Below are 27,920 nucleotides of genomic sequence, written 5' to 3'. Positions count from 1 at the left end.
TGCCTCATACGCCTCTCAAGCACATCCATCCCAGAGTCTACTCTCCCCTCCAGCACTGAGCTAGCTCGTTTAACCAATTTGACCAGCTTCTTGTTGTTTTTTGCACTAATGCTGTTGCCCCAGCAGACAACAGCGTAGAAAATAACGCTTGCAACCACAGTGTTGTAAAACATGTGCAGCATCTCATTACACAGTGTATGTGTGTGTGTGTGTGAGAGTGTATGTGTGTGTGTGTGTGTGAGTGTATGTGTGTGTATGTGCGTGTGTGTGTGTGAGAGAGTGTATGTGTGTGAGTGTATGTGTGTGTGTGTGTGTGTGTGAGGTGGAGGATGTGTGCGAGTGTGTGTGAGTATGTGAGTGTGTGTGTATGTGTGTGTGTGTGTGTGTGTGTGAATCTGTGTGTGTGTGAGTGTGTGTGTGTGTGTATATTGGAATTGGTGGAGAGGTGGAATATTGCGTTGGGGGATCAGCCCTCCCGTGTGAAGCTGGGACCCAACGGGTCCCACTTAGTCTAGTCATCTTAACAAAAACACAATTTAATGCATGCCCATCAATATTTCAGGACAGTGCTGGTCCTAGAAATAGTGTGCATCATTCAGCCTAGTTACAGCTTATATCCAGCACAGGCAAGGCCTCTTCTCCTGATACCTACCAGATATTTCACCCAGCGAGCGTGTCTTTGATGAATGAGGGAGGTCATAGAGTCATAGTCATAGAGTGATACAGTGTAGAAACAGGCCCTTCTGGACAACGTTCCCACACCAGCCAACGATGTCCCAGTTACACTAGTCCCAGTGGCCTGTGTTTGGTCCAAATACCTCCAAACCTGTCCTATCCATGTACCTGTCTGACTTTCTTAAACGATGGGATATTCCTAGCCTCAACTACCTCCTCTGGCAGTTTGTTCCATACACCCACCACCCTTTGTGTGGAAAGGTTACCCCCTCAGTTTCCTATTAAATCTTTTCCCCTTCACCTTGAAGCTATGGGTCTCGATTCCCGTACTCTGGGAAGAGACTCTGTGCATCTACCCGATCTATTCCTCTCATGATTTTGTACATGATGTTGATGATTTGGTGTGGGAAAGTACCATCACTGCGACCAATATTGCTGCTTCCATTGCCCCAACTGGGTCCAGTGGATAGCTCTAGGTTTGCAATGTTACCTGTCAACTCCATTCCCTTCTGAAGAAGGGTCTTGAACCTAAACATCACCCATTCCTTCTCTCCAGAGATGCTGTCTGTCCTGCTGAGTTACTCCAGGTTTTTGGATCTAACTCCATTTTCTTATTTGGAAACATAACCAATATCCCAAATGGTAACTGGAAACCAGTGATCCAATCTACACCACACTAGGACAATGTCTCTGGGCATTCAGTTGCGTTTGATGCTTGCAAGGAGGTAAGCAATTGGATCTTATAGGAGAATATGGGCATGGCCATAATTAAATTGTTCCTTGAAAAAGTCAGAACAGGCATCCTCTCGAACCACAACACATTAGCCATCGATCCTGGCAGGTTTGGATAGGACTAGTTTGGATAGGACCCTTTTTGGAGGCATATGGAGGTGACTCTAGTCCCACCTGCAAACGCGGGCAGGTGGGACTAGTGTAGCTGGGACATGTTGGCCGGTGCGGGAAGGTTGGGCCAAAGGGCATGTTTCTACGCTGTATGACTCTATGACTATGTCTCTTTGGCCCTATGTCTCTTTGGCCCTATGTCTCTATAACTCTATGTCTCTTACTTTGACTATGACTATGGCTCTATGAGCATGCCCACCAGGGGCGCTGCACGATTGTCAGCCTCGCCAACAGTCTGTCCGTTTTTATGTCTTTTAGTTGTTATTTTTAGTGTGTTTTAAAAGTGTGTGTAAATGTTCTCTGGTTTGTTTTATATGGGGGCAGGGGGAGGGGGTCGGGAAAAAACATTTTTTCAATCTCTCACCCTGCCGGAGATGCGATTGTTTTCCGGGCCTAACATCGTGGAGCTGGAGGCCTTGCTCGGGACTGACTTTGAACCCCACCGCGGGGCCGTGGCCTTACAATCGGAGCAGATCCCTTGCCTGGGATCGCTCCAACCGCGGACCGCGGACTCTACCATCAAGGAGCTCACAGTCTCAGGTAGAGACTGTAGATGTTGGGAGCTCCAACGGCGCAGAAGGTTCGACCAGCCCCGACCCGGGGTCAGATTGCTCGGTGCGGGGGAGCTGAGAATTCCCCTGATGCAGGAGCTTGATCGCCCCGATGCGGATGGGCCCGACCACCGGCTACGGGAGTAAGATCATCCCGTCAACGGAAGGCTCAAGGTCCCCGACCGCGGGAGAACAAAGAAGGGAAGAGATTGAACTTTTTTGCGCCTGCCATCACAGTGAGGAATGTGGAGGAGTCACTGTGGTGGATGTTTATGCTAAAATGTATTTTGTGTGTTCTGTTGCTTTGTATTGGTATGACTGTATGGCAAATGAAATTCCCCGTATGTTGCAAAACAAACTTGGCTAATAAAGTATTATTATATTGTATTGTACTGTATTCTATGGCTTGAAACAGTAACTCTCCTCCAGTGTTCACTGATACTTTGTGTTTAAGAAGGAACTGCAGATGCTGGAAAATCGAAGGTAGACAAAAGTGCTGGAGAAACTCAGCGGGCGCAGCAGCATCTATGGAGCGAAGGAAATAGGCAACGTTTCGGGCCGAAACCCAAAGGGTTTCGTCCCGAAACTTTGCCTATTTCCTTCAGGGTTTAGGCCCGAAACGTTGCCTATTTCCTTCGCTCCATAGATGCTGCTGCACCCGCTGAGTTTCTCAAGCACATTTGTCTTTCACGGATACTTTGCAATGTACTGTTTCCAGTATTTCCTGTTTTCGTAAAGAAGGTGAATTTGAAAGCCTCTTACCTGAAGATATCGGCATGCAGTACTTATCGGAATGCCTCCTCCTGATGGCTCCCATATTGTGTAAACTCGGTGAGCTGATGACGGAGGGGCCTTGTCTCATGGGGGTGATTGAGTTGGCTGAGGTTGGCGTGTGAGGTAAACTATCTGGAAAAATGTCCGACGTGCTCTTGGAGAGCGTGATATTTGATACCAGGTTCAGCTGCCGATGAAAGGTTGTCCACAGGGCCGGTTAGCATGAGAACGAGAGAAAGAACACAAAAACCAAGAGAGTGAGTGTCTTTGATAAATGATGTGGAGTCTCTCGTCAGTCAGAGACTACATATTATCATCACTAAAGTTGATTCTGATGTAGCTCCAAATAATGGAGATATCGCGGGAACATCCTACTGGGATCCCAAAGGAGGGGAAAATTATCTTCATTAAAAGCACCGCAACTTTTTACCAACTCCGCAAAGATCATTAGAAGATATTCCAATCACACCGGACCACCTGAGATGGCCACCTATTCCTTTTCTCCAGAGATGCTGTCTGACCCGCTGAGTTACTCCCAGCTTTTTGTGTCTATCTTTGGTTCCTACACACCTGACCACCTGCACAGCTAAAGAGCAATCTCCCCTAACTCTATCGTGTGGCAGCTGATGTCTGAAGAAGGATCTGACCCAAAACGTCACCCATCCTTTTTCTCCAGAAATGCTGCCTGTCCCGAGTTACCTCAGTGCTTTGTGTCTATGTCCAACCCCAAGCTCGCTCACTTGCTTTAGCCTACTGGGTGCATCTTGGTCTGAAGAAGGGTCCTGACCCGAAATGTCACCCACCCTTTTTGTCCAGATATGCTGCCTGACTTACTCCAGCACTCTGTGTCTACCTTGGGTGCATCGACACTTGTGCTGGCCATCCATTAGTATTTAACTCCAGGGATGCTTGTTCATGAACAAACATGAATTGTTAATGTGTTCAAGAAGGAACTGCAGATGCTGGAAAATCCAAGGTACACAAAAATGCTGGAGAAACTCAGCGGGTGCAGCAGCATCTATGGAGCGAAGGAAATAGGTGACGTTTCGGGCCGAAACCCTGAAGGAAATAGGCAACGTTTCGGGACGAGACCCTTCGGGTTTCGGCCCGAAACGTTGCCTATTTCCTTCGCTCCATAGATGCTGCTGCACCCGCTGAGTTTCTCCAGCATTTTTGTGTACCTATGAATTGTTAATGCCTCGGTGATCGTCCAGCTGAATCCAATTCATGTGTCCTTTCCACAGGGGTGGCAATTATTCAATGGGAATCAGGTACTGTATTATAGACATGTCACTATAGAACACAAAATGACATTGATGTATGGTGTGTCACGTTGAGTTGAGTTGATTGTCATGTGCATAGTTTCAGCAATGCACTGGAACATTGAGACAAGCCAACTGCTGCAGTAATGCCCCTGTCCCACTTAGGAAACCTGAACGGAAACCTCTGGAGACCCACCCAAGGTTTCCGTGCGGTTCCCGGAGGTTTGTGTCAGTCTCCCTACCTGCTTCCACTACCTGCAACCTCCGGCAGCCACCTGCGACCTCCGGGAACCGCACGGAAACCTTGGGAGGGGCGCAAAGTCTCCAGAGGTTTCCGTTCAGGTTTCCTAAGTGGGACAGGGGCATTACTCAGCGGGTCAGGTGGCATGGAATAGAGATTCTCCAGACATGCTGCCTGAGCCGCTGTTACAACAGCACTTTGTGCCTTTTATTTGTATCAAATCAGCATCTGCAGTTCCATGTATCTACAGGTACCAGGGAAATCTTGTTAGCAGCAGCATTACAGTCACACAGATTCATGCACATGCATTAATTATACATTGATTGCACATACGTTCTGCAAGATGATAAAATAAAAAGAGATTGTGCAAACAAAAACAAAAATCAAGACAAAGGGATAGACGTGTGTGTTTAATGTACGCAGTAGTATTAAAAAGTAATTATTTATTTTTTTGGGTGATATTTGATCCAGACCCACCATAAGTGTCCATTGGGAAATCAAACAGGATATTGAGATGAAAGGATTCGGGGATCCAAGAGGGAGATTCTATGGGCAGGAACTTTGAAAGGTGTCGCCAACAATGCTTCCCAAACCCATGAACTCCACCAAGGTAAAAGGCAGTGGGTGCATGGGAACACCAACAGGATTCCCTCCACACCACCCTCAACCCTGACTTGTTCACCCCTTCATCATTACTTGCTGAGAACCTTGAGACGTTATACTCACAACATTGAGGGGGCATTTTATCCACACAGGTTGCAACTGTTGAAGAAGAGCCAGTATCTTCTCCGGGGCAACTAGTGATGCGCTGTGGGTGTTAATATTACCCGCAATGGCAAAAGTCAACAAGAGCAGAGGCATGGAAAATAAAGACAGCGCAGTGCCACTAGTTTGCCACCAGGTGTCAGCCAGAGGTCAGGAAATGCTTCTCATTCCGAGGTCTGGGAGCTGGAGACATCTAAAGGAATAACCCTGACACTACGAGCCATGGGAGGACTTCTACAGAGACCCCGGGATCTCAACCATCGAGGGACATCCACAGACCCTAGGACCTCACACATGGGAGGACTTCTACAGAGACCCCAGGATCTCAACCATCGAGGGACATCCACAGACCCTAGGACCTCATTCCTGGGAGGATAAAGACAAGGCCCCAGGACCTCAGCCATGGGGGGGACATCCACAAAGACCAGCCGCACCAAAGCCATGGGCAAGAAATCACACCAATGCCTCTACTTCCTTAGAAGGCTTCAGAAGTTCAGCATGTCCCCAACAATCCTCACCAACCTCTACAGATGCGCTGTAGAAAGTAGAAAGCATTTTATCGAGCTGCGTCACAGCCTGGTTTGGGATCAGCTCCGTCCAAGATCGCAAGAAATTGCAGAGAGTTGTGGAGGCAGCCTGGACCATCACACAAACCAACCTCCCTTCCATTATCTCCATCTACTCACTGCCTCGGCAAGGCCAGCAGCAAATCAAGGACCAGTCTTACCCCGCAGAAAGTAGGAATGTCTATCAGACACAAGCTGTTATATTCAGGAGAATTAACTGGGAGAAGAACATCTGGAAGAGTATTGAAGGAGCAGGAGTGAATTTTAAATGTGAAAGCAATGAGTGGGCATGGAAAAATTACTGGCAAGTTAATTCAAAGAAAGTTTGAAGATGCTATATAAGTACATAAGGAACATGTTGATGGCTAAGGATTGGTATTATGTGGGGAGAAAGGAGGGGGGTTTTGGGGGGGGGGGGGATGGGGGGTAGTTAGAGATAACCTAAAAGTAGAGAATTCAGCATTCATACCATTGGGTTGTAAGAGAGGATAACAAACTTACAGTGTATGCCTGCAACAAGGATTGTTCAACGTGCCCTACAAAGAGGCAGGCATAGCTGCGGCCCATGCCATTGCCCATAGCTACGCCTTGGATTTGGAGTTGAAGGAGAAGTTGTTAAGATTGAGGACCAGCTCCACTATGCGGAGGAGAGTGTTAGTTAGTCCGAAGAATGGTGTCGACTCGAGACGTCACTTATTCTTTTTCTCCAGAGATGCTGTCTGACCCGCAGAGTTACTCCAGCGTTTTGTGTCTATCCATTGGGTTGCAAGCTTTTAACGTTGACACTATCACGGTGATATCTGACCCTTCACACAACTGATGTCCATGGCAGGGCATTGCCAGCAGGGGTCAGCGATTAGCTAGCAGGCTTCTGCTCAAATGCTTAAAAATCTCTTGAGAGTAGGTTAGTGATGAGGGGAGAGGAATAATAGCGGCTGAACTAATTCATCTGAAAAGTGGGATATCAAAGATCTGGTGACTCCCAGGAACACGGATCAATTGTCAGAGCTCAGGTGGTGAGGAATTTGACTGGATTTGAACCAGGCAGTAGAGACGAGGAACTGCAGATGCTGGTTTACACAAAAGTGCACAGAGTGCTGGAGTAACTCAGCTGGTTGGGCATCATGTCTGGAAAACATGGAGAGTTGATGTTACGGGTCGGGACCCTACTTCATCTTGTTCAGTCTGGAGGTGACAATGCATGGGTGGTTTTAGTGCTCATTTGTCAATCTGAGAATGAAAATCATTCACTCCAAGCTGAAGGGGTAAATTCACTTGCCTCATCACCTACTCACACCCACAATGTCTGCCCACAACAGAAAGCAATAGACCTGCTCCTCAAGCATTGAACCGGGGTCCAGCGTGGATTTTATTTGTGGAATTCCCTGCAACAGAGGGCAGTGGAGGCCAAATCACTGGATGGATTTAAGAGAGAGCTAGATAGAGCTCTTGGGGTTAGTGGAGTCAATGGATATGGGGAGAAGGCTGGCACGGGTTATTGATTGGGGACGATCAGCCATGATCACAATGAATGGCGGTGCTGGCTCGTAGGGCCGAATGGCCTCCTGCTGCACCTATTTTCTATGTTTCTATGTCTATGTTTAGGCATTGTTGAATCATTTACTTCAGAATAAAGACAGATGTGTGTTGCCAATAAATCCTGAATGATTCAGTCTGAAGAAGGGTTTCGGCCCGAAACTTTGCCTATTTCCTTCGCTCTATAGATGCTGCTGCACCCGCTGAGTTTCTCCAGCATCTTTGTGCACCCTGAATGATTCACCTTTGCTTATTGTTTCTTTTGGTGCTGGATCAGAGTTCCGTGACTTACATACATGACACATGGGGAAATCAGTTCCATGAGTTACATACCTAACACACAGTGAAGTCACCACACACTGACAAGCAGGCTTATGGAACAATGAGTAAGCTAAAAGCTGTCAGAGAGACCTGAAGATTCATCGCACAATCCTACCCTGGTTTGTCTCTATAAGTAGTAATGTTACTTCTGAGTCAGATTGTGATTTAACCACACTTTGGTAACCAGAACACACAATTAGTCCAGCACCAGAGGTGTCGTTTTTCAGACAAGAGGTTGAGGAAAGGGCCAATTATCTCACTGAGATGGACAAAGGGTCCTTTTAGCAAAGGGCTGAGGCGTTCTCCCTGAACTATCCCATGCGTTATCTCACCATTATCTTATTGCTCATCATGGACTTTACAGACTGTTGCCCACAATATCACAGGGGCTGCAGATCAGAAGGTCCTTGCTGAATCAAACTCGTTGCTATGATCCAAGTCTACGAGCAGTGCTGTGGACGTGCAAGGCTTTCTGTGATTTCAAGTTGTGATGTGTGTGATGTGGAGATACTCACAGGCTGGGCAAACGGCTTGGGGTCCGAGGGCCTCATGTGCAGGTGTGCCATCATGGCTTGAAGCCGCTCTGTCTCTTTCGACAGCTGTGGAAAGCAAAATATTCTCCAATTTAGGAGAGTGGAACATGACAATAAAACATAACCTTATTGTAACGAGTATTATTGAATGGCCAGACATCGGACTGAGTAGAGAAATTACCAACACTGCACTTCATTCAAGTTTGGGTTTAATGGGCTACTCCATTGCAACAGTTCAGACCAGAGTGTGGGCCACATGAAAGATCATAAGTTCAGAAGTGATAGGAGCAGAATCAGGCTATTCGGCCTACTGTCTACTCTGCCATTCAATGATGGCTGATCAATCTCTCCCTCCTAAACCAATTCTCCGGTCTCTGACACTATTACTAATCAAGAATCCATCTATCTCTGCCTTAAATATATCCACTGAGGTGGTGTGTAGAACGCAGGGGCCATATCTTGCACTACCACAGATGTGCTTGTCTTTCAATGAGCTTTCCACAATGTCCTGTCTTGTTTTGCACAGTCTTCTTGTTATCTACTGCCTTGCATGATTTTATGTGAGATTTATATCTGGGTCTATATATCTGTGATGTTGCTGCACGATTGTACCTCACCGAACCTGTGGTGTTCACGCTAGTATGGAGTGATTTGTTGCAATGGAGAATGCACATGATACTGACATGACTTGATCCAAGAGTAATCAAACATCCCTTCATCTAAAATGTTCCATCAACCCCTTTTCATTTCCCCCTGAGCCCAACTTTGTGTCCTTCAGCCCATCTCAAACAGTGATATACTACCTCACTCAAATTGATGATTCTCTCTCTTTTAAACCTCATATCCAGCAACTTATGAAAAAACTAAAGATAAAATTAGGTTTTTACTTTAGAAACAAATCTTGTTTTTCTTTTGAAGCCAAAAAAAGACTTGTTGCTGCAACGTTTATGTCTGTGTTGGACTATGGTGATGTTTTATATATGAATGCATCTTCAAAATGCCTACAGTCTTTGGACACGGTCTATCACGGAGCACTGAGATTTGTTACTAATTTTAAAACCCTCACGCACCACTGCACTTTGTATGCTCAAGTTGGATGGTTTGCCCTGTCCACCCGCAGACTCCATCATTGGCATATCCTTATTTATAAGACTATCCTCGGTGTTCTTCCTTCATACCTGCAGAAGTATGTAATTCGAAAAAGCACAGGAACTTATCAGCTCCGCTCTGAGGACTTGTTCTTACTAACTGTACCTAAAGTCCGTACTGAACTGGGGAAAAGGGCATTTAGTTATGCTGCTCCCTTCGCATGGAACCAGCTGCAGAATGAACTGAAACTTAAGGAGCTGGTTTCTATAAACAGATTTAAATCCCTTCTTAATGATGTTGAAGCGGGCTCTTCTGTCTGTACATGCTTTGTTTGATGATGTTCTGACTGTGACTCTATTTATATGTTCTCTGTTGGGTTTTTTTAAATTATTGTCTGTAACTGTGGAACTGTGCTGCTGCCTGTCTTGGCCAGGACTCTCTTGTAAAAGAGATTTTTAATCTCAATGAGACTTCTCCTGGTTAAATAAAGGTTAAATAAAAATAAAAAACTCACTCTTCTCAATCCCTGCAAGATTGAGCAGGATGGTTCCAGCTTTGGTCTTTTTAATTCTTTAATTTTGGAGATATAGCAGCGAAACAGGCCCTTCGGCCCAGTGAGTCCATGCTGACCAGCGATCATCCGTTCACACACTAATTCTAACCCACACTCAGGGACAATTATACAGAAGCCAATTAGCCTACAAACCTGCACGTCTTTGGAAGATCTGTTCTACAACTTTCATCTCATTTCATTAAGGTCATAGAGATACAGTACTGAGACAAGCCCCCTCAGTCCAACTTGTCTATGCTGTCCTAAATGCCCTATCCAATTGTGCCAATTGCCCATATTTGGCCCGTATCCTCTCAAACTTTCCTATCCATGTTCCTTTTAAATGTTGTTGTAGTACCTGCTTCAACTACCTCCTCTGGCTCGTTCCATATACCCACCACCCTTCCAAGTAGCTCCAAGTCACTCAATGCCAGTAGTGAACGCAAGTCTAGTGACTTATCCAGCCCCCACGAGTAAGGAAGGAATCTATAAACATTGCAACACGGTGGTAAAAATGTTACAGACCTGAATTTCAAGCTGCTGCACGACTTGCATCTGAACGCGACACTGGGCCGTGCTTCGATCATCAAGGGCGTGTTCATTGTTGAGGTGCCTACAGCAGGAAGGAATTCACAGCTTGAGAATGGAAGTAGGGAATTCAGACACTTCACCATGCTGGGAGTAGCAGGTCAGACAGGAACACAGACAACACAAGGAGCCAACAGCCCCATCTGCTTCATCCTTTGGATATATTCTGTTTCTATCAGTAGGCAGGCCAGGACAATCTGGATAACTGCATTACCAACACCTCAAAACTCTACCGAGGAGCTGGCAAAGCCACAAAGGTCAGCATGAAGCTGCTTTATCTTGTGCCCAACCATACAGTCCCTGGAAAGACAAACATAGTGCTGGAGTAATCAACAGGTCATGCAGCATCTCTGGAAAACATGGATAGGTGATGTTTCGGGTCGAGACCCTTCTTCAGGCCACAGTCCCTACTCTGGACAGTGCATGAACGTGCGGTGAAAAGGAAGCTTTACTTTGCATCTATCAGATGTAGTTGATGGGCGGAATGATTTCCAGGTGAAGTTTTCCGAGTTTGACCTGGGCTTTGCTCCGTTTCATGCACCAGTGTCGAGGAGCCTGTTTTGAGTTTGTTGTGGTGGGTCAATGTAAAGGAAGCTTTATCCTGCTTCAACCAAATGCTTCACTTATTCTGTAATGTTTGTGGGAACTGTTTGCGGAATTTTCTAAGTAAATAACTTGCCCAGTCCTTACCGAGTGAGTATTTTCTCGAGACAGTGTGATGGGTGATTTTTCATTTTGTACCTAATTCGTACTGTAATCAGAATGGATAAAAGGCTCAAACATATTCTATACTTCCGAAGAATTTCAACGTATTAGAAAAAGCTTTGCTTAAGTCTTGGCTGAATGTTTTCTGATGATTTAATAGACTGGGAACGAGCTTGAAATAATTGAATCATAAAAATAAATTTTCTGGATTTTTTTGGCTCTGAAAAATATTTTCAAAGCAAATGTTTTCTGTGCGTGTGTGTGAGCTTACAGGAAGTGTGTCTCCCACACTGTGAGGTTCTAGGCTGATGGAGAGGATGAAGTGTGGATCATTGACAAGAGGATGGGTCATGGAGAGGACAGGGATCGATGAGGTGACCCATTCTCCTCTCATACAATCCCAACATGAGCAGGCCTGAGTCACGGAGCTAGGCTTGGAACACAAGGCGGTCCAGACTAATCATTGCAAAAAACACTTAGAGCTCCTAAATCTATTGTACAGACTAAAGTGAATCATCAATTATTTCTGGGAAAAATAGCCCCGCTGTCCAGATCTTGCTTCGATACTGTGTTAGATGTGGCCCTTGTGGCTAAAGGGATCAGGGGGTATGGAGAGAAGGCAGGTACAGGATACTGAGTTGGATGATCAGCCATGATCATATTGAATGGCAGTGCAGGCTCGAAGGGCCGAATGGCCTACTCCTGCACCTATTTTCTATGTACTCAAGTGACTTTAATTTCGCATCGATGTGACTGAATTTTAACTGCCCTGTGAGCAAATAGCAAGCAGATATTGAGGGAGCCGAGGAATACGGGTGAGTCCACGACAGTAACTCTGATAAAGGATCAACTGCAATCTTATTGAATGGTGTAGCAGACATAAAGGGCCGAATGGTCTTCTCGTGCCTCTCCCTCCTACGTTAAAGTGACAACAACCTGGATAATAGGACCAGGCAATAACTGTTGGCCATGTTGGTAAAACCTGCTTTTCGAGAGGGAGATTTTAGGAAAACGACCTATTTGCAGACGGGAGACGGTCAGAGACTGCGGGAAAGGTCAACTGCAGGGTTGGTATTGTGGTCATCGATACTGCTGATGGATTTAGCTCCAGGTTGTGCTTCATCTCAGGTCAGGCATGTGTAGCCCATGGCCCATGGGTGATCAGGCATGTGTGGTCCATGGATGAACAGGCATGTGTGGTCCATGGGTGAACAGGCATGTGTGGTCCATGGATGATCAGGCATGTGTGGCCCATGGGTGATCAGGCATGTGTAGCCCATGGTCCATGGGTGATCAGGCATGTGTGGTCCATGGTCAATATACAATAGACAATAGACAATAGGTGCAGGAGTAGGCCATTTGGCCTTTTGAGCCAGCACCGCCATTCAACGTGATCATGGCTGATCATCCCCAATCAGTACCCCGTTCCTGCCTTCTCCCCATATCCCCTGACTCCGCTATTTTTAAGACCCCTGTCTAGCTCTCTCTTGAAAGTATCCAGAGAACCTGCCTCCACTGCCCTCTGAGGCTGAGAATCCTGATCACCCATGGCCCATGGATGAACAGGCGTGTGTAGCCCATGGATGAACAGGCGTGTGTAGCCCATGGGTGATCAGGCATGTGTGGTCCATGGCCCATGGGTGATCAGGCGTGTGTGGTCCATGGCCCATGGGTGATCAGGCGTGTGTAGCCCATGGGTGATCAGGCGTGTGTTGCCCATGGGTGATCAGGCATGTGTGGTCCATGGCCCATGGGTGATCAGGCATGTGTAGCCCATGGGTGATCAGGCATGTGTGGTCCATGGGTGATCAGGCATGTGTGGTCCATGGCCCATGGGTGATCAGGCATGTGTGGTCCATGGCCCATGGGTGATCAGGCATGTGTGGTCCATGGCCCATGGGTGATCAGGCGTGTGTAGCCCATGGGTGATCAGGCGTGTGTAGCCCATGGGTGATCAGGCGTGTGTGGTCCATGGGTGATCAGGAGTGTGTGGTCCATGGCCCATGGGTGATCAGGCGTGTGTAGCCCATGGGTGATCAGGCGTGTGTGGCCCATGGGTGATCAGGCGTGTGTGGCCCATGGGTGATCAGGAGTGTGTGGCCCATGGGTGATCAGGCATGTGTGGTCCATGGCCCATGGGTGATCAGGAGTGTGTAGCCCATGGGTGATCAGGCATGTGTGGTCCATGGCCCATGGGTGATCAGGCGTGTGTAGCCCATGGGTTGATCAGGCATGTGTGGCCCATGGGTGATCAGGCATGTGTGGTCCATGGCCCATGGGTGATCAGGCGTGTGTAGCCCATGGGTGATCAGGCGTGTGTGGTCCATGGCCCATGGGTGATCAGGAGTGTGTGGAAGCAAAGCCAATCCTTCCTCCCTCCCGTTTTCACACTGTATTGATTATCCGGGCGTTATTTCAACATTATTCGTGGAGCCTGACACCTGCAAATTCACCGCTGTTTCCCACATTAAAATAATGACTACATTAAAGGGAAGAACGCAATTGGTTGCAAATCAAAATCATAAAACCTGTAGATGCTGGAAATGTGAAATAAAAGAGAGAACATCTCTTTCCCCAGATGCTGCTTGACCTGCTGAAGGTTCCCAGCAATTTTTTTTTTTTTTTTGACTTGAATGCAGAATGCTTCGGGGATTTCTAAACTTGTCAGAAGTGATCTTTATAAATGAAACTCTTTCATTCTTTCCCAGACAGAAAGGGATTAATATTTTTTTTAATTGCCATATCCCCGACCTCCTACATGCACTGTGCTGTAACATGAGGCATATCCCCATGGTGCCTGTTTAGCTAGTGTAGTGCGTGGTAAACTGTATGTTGTTGCATGTGTTTCAGTGTTGTGGCTTCCAGAAGCTCCCTGGTTTCTGTAGAGGGAGGCATTGTGCGTAACATTGCTTTTGTGTTACTGTGCTAATAGGTCTGTGAAGCTGCAGCTCGTAGCAAAGTAATTGTTCCATTGCCGGCACTGATGACAATTAAACACTCTTGACTCTTGACTCTTCACTTCATAGGTTTTTTTGTAATTAACGGTCTTTTGTTGATGGTTTAAATGACAGCAAGTTGGATAGTGAATGGGGGGGAAATACTCAAATACCCACAGGGTTTCTGATGCGATGAGTCCCATATTTCCATTCTATCCACAGCCTTTTCTGCAAAGCGCAGAAAGCCAATCGGATCCTACAAGCCCACTGGCTATTCAGCGATCAAAGGACTGAGGGAATATGTAACATCAAACGATCTTTTCACAGCCAAGTCCATCCTAAAGTACATGCCAGTGAGGATCTCAGACAAAGCTGAAGCAATGACTATTTCTTCCTGTTCTAATGCGATGCACAGGCCGAGGGTCACGCTTAGATGAGCAGTGTTACAGTGATGAAGGGCCCCAATGTTACATGTCAACATATCACAGCATAGAGTGTGGCGAAAGGGCTATCAACAATACATTTCTTACTTTCACATCATCACAGCCATACGTGCAAGAATGTTACGCACTCTTAATCTTGCAGGAACAACATGAAAATGGTGGCAAGATTTAGCTCAGAGCTGGGCAACACAGGTGATGGAAACAAACCCTATTTGTGATATTGAAGCATTACTTAAATTGTTGAAAAATCTCAACCAAGGAATCATAGTCCATGCCACCTGTGTTGCCCACCTATGCTAGTCCGACAGAGGCATAGAGTCATACGGCAGGGAAACAGGCCCTTCGGCCCAACTTGGCCATGTCGATCAAGATGTCCACTCACTCACATTAAACCCACATCCCTCTATGCCTTTCCTATCTAAGTGTCTGACTCAATGCTTTGGCCCAGCATAAGTTAGATCAGCAAGTTTCCTTCTCTGAAGTACTTTTATGTATCAGTTGGATTTTTACGACAATTTGATAAGTTCCCGACCATTTTAAAATGTATTAAAAGTTGACTTCAAAGCTTCAAGTTGTCCGTTTGGGATTTGGACCTAAGCTGTCTGAGGCATGGGACCAGTACAATGATCACTATTTCATCACACTTTCTCAGAAACTGTTTTTCGGTCGCACTTTTCAGCAAGCTTTTCTGTCATCAGAGAACACAGAGCTTGAGGGGGACTTTGTGTGAACTGTTTTATTGCAGCCGAACCATTTCAGCGCCTGTTTGTGTATTTCCCTGAGTGGGGGGGTTTGACTGAGTGACACGTTTACGGGGCAGTGCTTGCCGTGTCAGCTGAGAAGGCAGACAGGCAAAAACCATTTCTCTGCTCGTTATGCAATGATTATCTTCCTATTATGGGATCGTGAAAACATATCCCACAGACTGCTGAGAAACATCTGTTGTGAGTTTGGCTAACCCAGAGGATGGTGGACCTCGACTCACAGCCTGTCTGACACACAGAGTCAATTCTCTCACAAGCCCTCGGAGATGGTTTGGTGCGTCAGGCCAGCACGGAGGCTGTGTGTGTAGTAAGGAACTGCGGATGCTGGTTTAAACTGAAGATAGACACAAAATGCTGGAGTAACTCAGCGGGACAGGCAGCATCTCTGGATAGAAGGAATAGGTGAAGTTTAGGGTGGAGACCATTCTTCAGACTGAAGACTGTCTAAGAAGCGTCTCAACCTGAAACGTCACCTATTCCTTCTCTCCAGAAATGCTGCCTGACCCGCTGAGTTGCTCCAGCAGATTTGTGTCTATCTACCGAGGCTTCTGCTTGTGCCTTCCTTCACCGTTCAAAAACGTTGCTTGGGTGACACTGTGGTTTCTGGAGAAAGTTTTCTCTTCTTCCCCCCACTTTCCCTCGCCATCTGCAAGGCCAGTGACTTCATCACAATGATTTCATCCGCGCTCCCAGGGGAACAGATAACTCCTCGCGGTTACTGCTCGTCAGCCCTGATTAAAGAACACACTGACCTCACCCCTTCCTCTGAATCAACATCACACAGCTCGGTTCAAACTGCTCTGCCACTCAATCCCTGCACTGGGCACAATGGGGCACTGTCTGTCAACATCACTGAAGGTTTACCATGAGTCAAGCCCAGCATTAGAACTACAACGGCAAACACAATAAACAGGAGCCCACAGTGAGAGTATGTGCAGAGGATTGAGAGTATCTGCACATCTGTGTGTGTGTCTGTGTGTGCGTGCACGTGTGTGTGTGTGTGTGTGCGTGTGTGTGTGTGTGTGTGTGTGTGTGTGTGTGTATGTGTGTGTGTGTCTGTGTCTGTGTGTGTGTGTGTGTGTGTGTGTGTGTGTATCTGCACATTTGTGTATGTGTGAATATGTGTTTGTGTGCATGTGTCTGTGTACATGTGTGTATGTGTATCTGCACATCTGTGTCTGTGTATGTGTCTGTGTGCACGTGTCTGTGTACATGTGTGTGTGTGTGTATGTGTATCTGCACATCTGTGTGTGTGTATGTGTGCGCATGTCTGTGTGTGTGTACACGTGTGTGTGTGTATGTGTGTTTAAGTGAGTGTGATGTCTGTGTCTGTGTGTGTATGTGTCTGTGTGCACATGTGTGTGTCTGTGTGTGAACATGTGTGTGTGTGTGTCTGTGTGTGCACGTGTGTGTGTCTGTGTTTGAGTGAGTGTGGTATCTGTGTCTGTGTGTGTATGTGTATCTGTATTTGCACGCGTACGTGTGTGTGTGTGTGCGTGTGTGTGTATGGATGTGTTTGAGTGAGAGTCGTGTCTGTGTGTGTGTGTATGCGCATTTGTGTACGTCAGTATGTGCATGTCTATATGTCAGTGTTTGTGTGCATATACTGTCCGTGTGTTCTTGTTTCTCCACTTGTTTGCATCTGTCTTTGTATTAGTTTTTAATGTTTTCACACAAAGGGTGGCTTGTATGATAACAACATTTAAAAGACATTTGGAAAAATATATAGATAGGAAAGTTTTGGAGGGATATGGACCAAACTTGGGGAAAGGTAGGCACCTTCGTAGGTGTGGACGAGTTGGTCGGAAGGGCCGTTTATTTGTGTGGTAGCACTCTTTGACCTATCTATCACCTGCCGGCCTCTGCCTCGACACTTCCCTCCCCCTCCTCCACCTGGGTTCATGTGCCCGTCAGCATTCCCACCCCCATCTCACCTGCCCCACCTGTCACCCACCAGCCTCCATCTCCCTCACTTCTGCCCATCACCCCATACACTCTTTGTCCTCATGCAAGGTCTCCACCCATAATGCCAACCCCCTCCTCCCCCACCCACCCCCACCCCCACCCCACCTCCATACTACCCCACCCACTGAACTCCCCCAGCTGTTGATTATCTGGTGGTGATTGTGTTCCCCACGTCTGTGTGAATGTGTGATCCTGAATTAGTCAGTCCTGGGCAGGGAGGAGCAATGTTTCAGCCGCTACGGATGGCTTTGTTATCATAGTTATAGAGTCATACCACCTGGAAATAGGCCCTTCGGCCCAGCTTGCCCACGCCAACCAACATATCCCATCTACACTTGTCACAACTGCCTGTGTTTGGCCCATATCCCTCTAAACATCCTATCCACGTACCTGCCCAAACATTTCTTAAACATTGTGATAGTACCTACAGCACTGTGATAGAGCCTATATTTTAGTTTAGTTTAGAGATAGTGTGGAAACAAGCCCTTCGGCCCACCGGGCATCAACACATACTAGGGACGTTTTTTACAATTACCAAGCCAATTAACCTACAAACCTGTATGCCGTTGGAGTGTGGGAGGAAACGGAAGATCCTGGAGAGAACGCATGCAGGTCACGAGGAGAACGTTCAAACTCCGTACAGCCAGCACCTGTAGTCAGGATCGAACCCGGGTCTCCAGGCTGCAAGCACTGTAAGGCAGCAACTCTACCTCTGTGCCACAGTGCCGCCGGTAATATTAATGCTGTGAAATGGTGGTTCAGTATGGATAACTTTGCCCTGGCTATGTTGGCAGGCGTTTGGACAGAATTTTTGGTTTGAGGTGTAATCCCCATCATGGACTGTCCAAAATTACTCAGTTATTGTGGCCCAAATAGATTCTAAAGCAGCCAACTCTATTTGGTTCACGGTTTCAAAGTTGCCTCTCCGTTCTCTCCCTAACTCTGATCACAGCCTCTCGTTCATTCCTACCCTTGTGATATCATCACTGCATGGACATCTAGGCTCCATCAAGTCCTACCTCAATCATATTGCAACTATTGGTGAGCTACATCTCGGTCTCAGGGACACAGCATCAGGGCTTATTCTGCCAGAAACTCGATTGGTTAGATCAGTTAGATCTGCATCTCAATCATATCAGCCCTCCAAAGCCACCTGTAGTGGTTGAAACATCGCTCCTCCCTGACATTTTAATAAGCTCTGCTAACAAAGCTTGCCTTATTTCCCCAAACTTCCCTCCGACTGCATGACAGAGAGGGTCAGATTATTAAACTGAGCCTAGCAAAAATGTCTTTTATTTGTAACAGTCTAATCAGTTTAGTCAGAAGCGAAGTTAAATGTGTGTTTACATCAGTTATTTCCATAGATCAGCCTCCTTTTATCAGGCCCGGTTATTTTTTCAATCGTCTCAAGTGTCAGAGAGCTGGCAAACATACAAACACTCTCCTTTGATGTATTTTCCAACATGTTAGGAACAAAGGGATCTAATTGCAAATGAAGTAATTAAAGTAAACTGGTGACGGAGCGTGGAAACAATTTGTGCGACCCTTAACACTGCCCATGGTCGCAGTGTGATGTTTCTGTCACTAGACTAAATCTAACCAGTTACAATGGCAAGGAAATGAGCCATGGTCTTAAATGCAAATAATGGCTGTTCCCCCTGGCTGCTGCTCCCTCTCCATGGGCCCCCTGACACCCATGTCCTTTTATGTAAACTAGCTGGAAGGAATTCAGAGGAGATTTACAAGGATGTTGCCAGGACTCTTGGGCCTGAGCTACAGGGAGAGTTGGGGCAGGCTAGGACTTTATGCAGAACAACAGGCCCTTCAACCCACTTATATCTGTGCTGAACACAATGCCAAAACCAACTCTTATCTATCTACACACAATCCATATCTCTCCATTCCCTGCATATCATTGCGCCTATCCAAAAGTTTCTTAAATGTCACAATAGTATCTGTCGCAACAACCATCCCAGCAGTGAGTTCCAGGCACTCACCACTCACTGTGTACTAAATCTGCCCCGCACATCTCTAAACGTTGTCCCTCCCACAGATTCAGTGACCCAGGTCAATTCTGACCTCTGCGTTTGCATGCTATCTCTGTTTGTGGGTTTGTTCCAAGTGCTCTGGTTTCCGCCCACATCCCAAAAAATGTGCAGGGTAATTGTTCACTACAAATTGTCCCTCGTCCATGAGTGGCGACTGGAATCTGGGAGAAAATGATGGGAATAGAAGAGAATAAAACAGGGTTAGTGGCAAAGGGTGATTGATGTTCATGGCTGATTCCACAGTCCATGCAGGACCAAGGAAAGCCTTCATCACACCCATAGGGTGACATGATGACCAACAGCCCAACAACTTGTTTTCAGGGGAGAAGCAAGAAGAGGGGCAGAGGGTCTTGAGAGAAACGTTGTGATCGCAGTGCTGAATGAGATGAATACACAAGTTCAACGATGGAACAGTAAAAACTGTGCACATGTAGAAAGCAGAATTGGGCTTTGTGGGGCTAGGGGGGTGGGCATTCAAAGGTAGAGGAGGTTATGATGGCTTTCGAAAGTAAGAATTTAAAATAATAATAATCAGAAACCTAATAGTTAGCGGGATTTAATTGGGCTTGGTCCATTCCTTTCCCACCTACTGTAACAAGTCCAAGTCGAACAATCTCTCTCTTCCATTTTCCAGGATTGCCAGTACGCACACTTCTGAACTGTGTCTGGAGTTTCTATTCATGAATAGTGTCTAATATAAACTCCTGCCTTGAATCTGGTGTGTGTTGGCAGACGTGCCACGTGGGCAGTGGGAATCAGTTAATGCTCCTTCCAGGAAGAAAAAAAAATTAAAATGAAGTTTCCAGAAAGTGAATGACAAAACTAAAGAAAAACTGAGATCAGAAACCACAATAATTTGTGAATCACAGGATGGAAGAACGTTGACATTGGCTTTAGAATTGCACTAACCCTCCCTGGTAAATCATAGCCACAGAGTTAAATTACAAGGTCAAGTATTGTATTGAGTTTGATCGTAGACCATAACAAGAGAAAAACCACAAAGAACTTCTTGTCTTCCCAATTGCAAGTCTGGTGTGGTCTGCTCTAAACAAAGGCAGCCATTTAGGGCATCATCATCACAGAAGCGTCTCTCCCCAAACCTGCACTCATGGTGTAGACATCAACCTTTTCATAAATCAACCTCAGAATAGCAGAACTAATGTGCCAAAGCAATATAACTATTGGAAATACAAGTGGGTACAAAGATGTCATGAAGACAAGGAAGATGGCACAGTGGTAGAGTTGCTGCCTTACAGCGACAGAGACCCAGGTTCACTCCTGATTATGGGTTTTGACTGGGTGGAGTTTGTACATTCTCCCTGTGACCACTTGACGATAGACACAATAGGTGCAGGAGTAGGCCATTCGGCCCTTCGAGCCAGCACTGCCATTCACTGTGATCAAGGCTGATCATCCACAATCAGTGCCCCGTTCCTGCCTTCTCCCCATATCCCTTGACTCCACTATCTTTAAGAGTTCTATCTAACTCTCTCTTGAAAGCATCCAGAGAATTGGCCTCCACTGCCTTCAGAGGCAGAGAATTCCACAGATTCACAACTCTCTGGGTGAAAACGTTTTTCCTCATCTCCGTTTTAATGGCCTACCCCTTATTCTTAAACTGTGGCCCCCCTCTAGCGTGTCCAATCCCTTAATAATCTTATATGTTTCAATAAGATATCCTCTCATCCTTTTAAATTCCAGTGTATACAAGCCCAGTCAATTCTTGCTATTGAGGGAGTGCAGCGTAGGTTTACAAGGTTAATTCCCGGGTTGGCGGGATTGTCATATGCTGAGAGAATGGAGCAGCTGGGCTTGTATACTCTGGAGTTTAGAAGGGTGAGAGGGAGTCTTATTGAAACATTTTAGATTATTAAGGGTTTGGACACGCTAGAGGCAGAAAACATGTTCCCGATGTTGGGGGAGTCCAGAACCAGAGGTCACAGTTTAAGAATATTTAAGCCATTTAAAACGGAGATGAGGGAACACTTTTTCACACAGAGAGTTGTGAGTGTGGAATTCTCTGCCTCAGAGGGCTGTGGAGGCCGGTTCTCTGGATACTTTCAAGAGAGAGCTAGATAGGGCTCTTGAAGATAGTATAGTCAGGGGATATGGGGAGAAGACAGGAACGGGGTACTGATTGTGGATGATCAGCCATGATCACATTGAATGGCGTGCTGGCTTGAAGGGCCGAATGGCCTACTCCTGCACCTATTGTCTATTGTCAGTCACTTCAGTCTTTCAACGTATTACAGTCTCGCCACCTCGAGAACCTACGCTGCACTCCCTCAATCGCAACAATGTCCTTCCTCAAATTTGGAGACCAAAACTGCACACAATACTCCAGGTGTGGTCGCACTAGGGCCCTGTACAACTGTAGAAGGACTTCTTTGCTCCTATACTCAATTCCTCTTGTTATGAAGGCTAACATGCTTGGATTTTCTATGGATGCTATGGTTCCCTCCCACACTCCAAAGACGGTCTGAAGAAGAGTCTCGACCCGAAATGTCACCCATTCATTCTCTCCAGAGATGCTGCCTGATCCGCTGAGTAACTCCAGCATTTTGTGTCTATGTTTAGGTATATCTGTAGGTTAATTGGCTTCTGTAAATTGTCCCGTGTGCAGGACATAGATCCAGTGTATGGTTGATTGCTCAGCATGGACCTGGTGGAACAAATGGCCTGTTTCCATGCTGTATCTTTTAGCTAAGTTGATGGATAGAGTAAAATGTAGGGAAATATATCTTGAGCCAAACACAATGTGCCGGAGTAATTCAGCTGGTCAAGGAGCATCAGTGGTGGACCATGTTTTGGCTCAGGACCTTCTTCTGGCTGATTGTAGTAGAGTAGGAGAACGTTGGAATGGGGTAGGGAAGGGACAAATCATGGCAAGTGATAGGTGGATACAGGTGTAATGTTAAATATTCTGTTAAGAAGAACAGTTTCTCCATTCAGAAATTGTCAAATATTTGGAGGTTTGGGTGTGTGTCCCACTGATCACAGAATGTTATGGTGGACGTACAACAAAGTCAGGGAGGCAAGTGTCCGTTGTGTTACCAGCAGTATGTCGGGCTTCATTGCTCATTGTTGTGCATGTCCCTCACTCACCCACTTTCTTTAAAATGCCTTGCTAATGGTCAGGTAGACACAAAATGCTGCAGTAACTCAGGCATCATCTCGAGAGAAAAGGAATAGGTGAAGTTTCGGGTCAAGACCCTCTTCAGACTGAGAGTCAGGGGAGAGGGAAACTAGAGGTACAAAGAACAAATGAATGTAAGGTATGGAAAGAACAAATCAAAGCCAGCGCCGATGAGCAGGGAAAGGTGGAACCCACAATGGTCAATTGTTGCCTTGGATAAGGTGATAATGAGGGGATAGGAACAGTGAAAATAAGCAGGACAACAGTGAAACTAGTACGATGACTAGGGTGGGGGAGGGACGGGGAGAGAGGGAATGCAAGGGTTAATTGAAATTAGAGAAATTAATATTCATACCGCTGGGTTGTAGGCTGGTCAAGCTTGCTAATGGTCAGTTCTGACCGCTGCTATTCACCTGATCGGTGTGCTGCATGAGAGAGCTGTCCGAATGTGTCTCTCCATGCATTTGTATGTTAGCCTCATGTCTACCAATAACAGCACATATATGTGCATAGATACACAAGCTTTTATGTTTCCAAGTTTCCATCTGTGCACATGTATTCATGTGTTCAATATACCCCTGTAAATGATTGTAGTAACCTGTGCTTGAACAAACATACACATGTATGTATATGTGTGTCTGTGTACCTGCACATGTTTCACTATCCATCTTCCATCCTGTTGTTCCAATATAAATCTCTTACACTTCAGATAGCCCTTGTTTCTTCTCTCCTTCCCCTTCCCCTTCCCAGTTCTCCCACTAGTCTTACAGTCTCCGCCTACATTCTATCTTTGCCCCGCACCCTCCCGACATCGCCCATTCCTGATCTCTATAGATGCTGCCTCACCCGCTGAGTTACTCCAGCATTTTGTGCCTATCTTACACTTCACTGTCCTTCCATTCTGACAGTATCCCCGAGCCCGCACCACTGTATTACCTGCTTCTCCATGAATAATGTCTGATCCTCTGAGGATTTCTGGCATTTTGTTTATTTTATTCACAAAAAGAACAACTGATATAATTCCTGAGAAACATTCCTGCAACGAATTCCTTTGATCTCAACGGCCTTATGTTCCCCCGTACTCATGCTGTACCTGCTTCTTTGAAGTTCCTCTTCGGTGATCAAGGGGTTAAATGAGAGAGCACCGTGCTGGGAATTTATTTCTAAATCCCGCTGCCACTCCGGGATGGAGTGAGATCCTGTAAACCACTTACCAGAGGAGGTGTCTGCAGGAGAGAGCCTGCACTACAGTTAAATGTATCCTATTATTGCCTCCCCTGGTACCCGTCTGCCCATTACCACTCCCCCGTGCCTGCCTAAATCACTACACTAATGAGGTCAGTACCTGAGAGCGTTTACTGGTGGAGGTACCGTTAACAGATCGCCTGTTTGCACATCTCTGCTAATTGGCGAAATAAAATTCCACAATTATATGCAAGGCCGTAAAACGGTGGCTCAACAATGCAGCTGATAGAAAGGGGCCCAATGATTGACACCTTGTAGAACACTTCAGAGAATACTTAGATGAAGAGAAACGTCTCCACACTCTTCCAAGGGGACAGTTATCTCTATTTGTGATCTTTAAAAACAAAACAAAGTCATGATAATAAATTGTTTCAGCCCAAAGTAAAGCTACATTGAGTTAACAAGCACAGGATAAGGTTAAAGACAGACACAAAATGATGGAGTAACTCAGCGGGCCAGGCAGCATCTCTGGAGGGAAGGAACGGGTGATATTTCGGGTCGAGACCCTACTTCATTCTACCCAAAACATCACATATTCCTTTGTTTAAGAAGGAACTGCAGATGCTGGAAAATGTAAGGTACACAAAAAAGCCGGAGAAACTCAACGGGTGCAGCAGCATCTATGGAACGAAAGAAATAGGCAACGTTTCGGGCCAAAACGTTGCCTATTTCCTTCGCTCCATAGATGCTGCTGCACCCGCTGAGTTTCTCCAGCTTTTTTGTGTCCCATCACATATTCCTTATTTCCAGATGCTGCCTTTCCTGCTGAATTACTCCAGCATTTTATGTCTATCTTTGGTGTAAATCAGCAGCTGCAGTTCTTCCGACATAGGGTTAGGCTATTTCACCCAGCTCCACATTCTGGTGTCCTGCTCCACTGAAATCTGTTTTCTCATTGCCCTCTTTCAGCATGCCCCCTTCCTTTCACCCGTGGGGGTGAGTGCCAGCTACCCTTAACTCCTTAACTGCCTCAAAGTCAATTGCTTCCATGAATTAGTGGCTTCCGCATTTCAACTATTCCCAGTCTCCAAACCTGACGTGGTGATCAAGTAAGTGCATCAGTGTGTTTGAGTTTTTGAGATTTGGCATGTCCATGATGCTTCTCCTGAACATCTACAGATGTGCTATGGAAAATATTCAGATGGGATGCATCACAGCCTGGGGTGGCAACTGGTCCACTCTTGAGTGCAGAATGCTAGTTTAACCCAAAGATAGACACAAAGTGCTTGAGTAACTCAGCAGGTCAGGCAGCATCTCTGATGAAAAAGGATAGGTGACATTTAAGGGCGGGACCCTTTGTCAGTCTGAGGAATGGTCCTGACCCGAAACGTCATCTAACTCTTTTCTCCAGAGATGCTGTCTGACCCATTGAGTTACCCCAGTACTTTGTGTCTGCTCTGCTCTTGACCCTGCAGAGAGTGGTGAACACAGTCCAGTCCATCACAGGCTCATCACTTCTACTTCCTCTTGCATATGGCATGCACAGTCTACAGTTATTCTATTCAGGATCTGCTAAGGGCACGCAACAACGCCTTTAAATCCAGGGACACTTCTGCTTACAGTGCGGCCAGGTCGAACCTGAACAGAGGCATAAAAAAGGCCAAAGTCATCCACAGGCAAAGGGTAGAAGACCACTTCAATACCGCGGACACCAGAAGCATGTGGCAGGGTGTCAGGGACATCACTGACTACAAGAGCAGCCCCGCCTGCCCCCACAGTGATATCACACTGGCCAACGAACTAAACACCTTCTTTGCCCGGTTCGAAACTGGCAACACCACCAGGAGTGGAATAACCCCGGCCATGGCGGAGGGACAGGCCTTAACACTGAGCACTCAGGAGGTACAGTGCGCTCTGCGTAGGATCAATCCACACAAGGCTGCAGGCCCGGATGGAGTCCAGGGAAGAGTATTAAAGGACTGTGCTGGACAGCTGGCGGAGGTATTCACGAGAATCTTCAATCTATCTCTATCTCTGGCAACGGTCCCCAAGTGCCTGAAAACAGCCACCATAGTGCTGGTGCCGAAAAAGTCCAAAATCACCAACCTCAACGACTACCGGCCGGTTGCCCTGACTCCAATCCCTATGAAGTGCTTCGAAAGGCTGGTCCTCTCCCATATTAAATCCAGCATCCCTGCCTCACTGGACTCCCATCAATTTGCATACAGGGCAAATAGATCGACAGAGGATGCCATCTCTCTGGCCCTTCACACTGTCCTGACTCACCTGGACAGACAGGGCACGTATGTGAGGATGCTCTTCATTGACTATAGTTCTGCATTCAATACGGTCATCCCCAACAAGTTCACCACCAAACTCCACCAGCTAGGCCTCAGCTCGCCGATATGCGCTTGGATCCTGAACTTTCTCACGGAGCGACCGCAGGCAGTGAGACTGGGCCCGCACCTGTCCTCCACCATCACCCTGAGCACCGGCACACCACAGGGCTGTGTACTAAGCCCCATGCTCTACTCCCTCTTCACTCACGACTGTGTCCCTGCATTCGACACCAACACCATCGTGAAGTTTGCAGACGACACAACAGTGATTGGGCTGATCACCAACGGTGATGAAACAAACTACAGAGCGGAGGTGCAGAACCTGGCGGACTGGTGCGCCAATAACAACTTGGCACTAAACACCTCCAAGACCAAGGAGCTGATTATTGACTTCAGGAGGTCCCATTCTGGAGAATACGCCCCAATCTCCATTTACGGGGAAAGTGTGGAGAGAGTGTCCAGCTTTAAGTTTCTGGGCACTCACATTTCAGAAGACCTCACATGGTCCACGAACACTGCCGCGCTGGTCAAGAAGGCACAGCAACGACTGTTCTTCCTGAGGACATTAAAAAAGACTGGTCTGCCCCAACAGCTGCTGACAACGTTCTACCGCTGCACCACAGAGAGCATACTAACGTATGGCATCTCTGTGTGGTATCTCAGCTGCACGGAGGCGGAGAGGAGAGCTCCTCAGCGCGTCATCAACAGAGCGCAGCGGATCATCGGGACAGAGCTACCAGCCTTGGAGGGCATCTACCACACGCGGTGCCTCAGGAAGGCCCTCAGCATCCATAAGGACTCATCACACCCCTGCCACGGTCTGTTTCAACTACTTCCCTCCGGCAGACGTTACAAGGCCTTCTATGCCCGAACCTCCAGACTCAGGAACAGTTTTATCCCAAGAGCTATAGCGGCTCTGAACCGGCCCTAATGAGTGCCCCCCCCACCCACCCCCTTTGGACAGTCTCCCTCAGATGGTCACGTCAATCAATTCAGCTTGCTTATTTATGTATTGTATTTATTTATCTTTCTTGTACATCAGTGGAGCTGCACACTAAATCTCGTTGCACTGACGTGCAATGACAATAAAAGATATTATTATTATTATTATTATTATTATTTGATCTTATTTGATTGTGCACGCCGGGTTGACTGCATTAGTCAAAACAGGGCTGACCACGTGAAGGTTGCAATCTTCCACCCCAGGCTCGTCACTTTCTTCCATCTAGTCCACCTGCATGGTGCGTTGCATTGGGAAGTCTGGAAGTATCGTCAAGATTGCCTGTCACCTTGGTCATTCCGTTGTCTCTCTTCTACCTTTTGGAGATACAGGAGCTTGAAAGCTTGGACATCCAGACAGGAACATCTTGGTCCCCACAGTGGTCCCTCCTGAGTCCTCGTTGCCTCTTCCACACCTCATTCCCAGAGGTGCTGCCATGTACTCTTAACTCCACCTCATTTGGAGATTCCATTATTGCATTTATTGTGTACATAGGTCAACCTTCTTCTGTAGTTTAAGAAGGAACTGCAGATGCTGGAAAATCGAAGGTAGACAAAAGTGCTGGAGAAACTCAGCGGGTGCAGCAGCATCTATGGAGCGAAGGAAATAGACAACGTTTCGGCCCGAAACCCTGAAGGGGTTTCGGCCCGAAACGTTGCCTATTTCCTGAAGGGTTTCGGCCCGAAACGTTGCCTATTTCCTTCGCTCCATAGATGCTGATGCACCCGTTGAGTTTCTCCAGCACTTTTGCCTACCTTCTTCTGTAGTTCCTATCTCCATTAAGGTCCCCTGCAGCAAAGTTCACAGCATGTAGATCCTTGTCCACCAATGGATTGGTTTGTTACTTTTCTTTATTGCAGGTGGCTGCTGGCATCTTGGTGCCTGAAGCCTCACCAAGTCTCCATATTAAATATGGCATTGGGGCCTGGGTTGGGCTTTGCAAGTGTGAAACTGAGTGCAGGTATCGTTTCAACATCAAGACCCTCTCTGTCTTAGGGTCTGGAAGGAGAAAGGCACCAGAATAGTGTTGAATGAAGGAAGGGAG

General features: G+C 46.7%; 1 protein-coding gene across 3 annotated transcripts in view; it reads right to left on the bottom strand.

Annotated features, from left to right (window-relative positions):
• Positions 1 to 27,920, bottom strand: part of LOC116986692 (forkhead box protein P2-like) — a 333,583-nt gene that overhangs the window by 39,197 nt on the left and 266,466 nt on the right. For all 3 annotated transcript variants that reach the window (XM_033042263.1, XM_033042262.1, XM_033042264.1), the window contains 3 exons: positions 10,292 to 10,379; positions 8,110 to 8,193; positions 2,892 to 3,090 (listed from right to left, as the gene is read on the bottom strand). In XM_033042263.1, the coding sequence (XP_032898154.1) occupies positions 2,892 to 3,090; positions 8,110 to 8,193; positions 10,292 to 10,379 (371 nt within the window). The remainder of the gene's footprint in view (positions 1 to 2,891; positions 3,091 to 8,109; positions 8,194 to 10,291; positions 10,380 to 27,920) is intronic.

Source organism: Amblyraja radiata, chromosome 24 (genome assembly GCF_010909765.2).
Source record: "Amblyraja radiata isolate CabotCenter1 chromosome 24, sAmbRad1.1.pri, whole genome shotgun sequence".
Lineage (NCBI taxonomy): Eukaryota > Metazoa > Chordata > Chondrichthyes > Rajiformes > Rajidae > Amblyraja > Amblyraja radiata.
The sequence above is the reverse complement of the archived record's forward strand: the minus strand, read 5'-3'. Positions and strand labels throughout refer to the sequence as shown.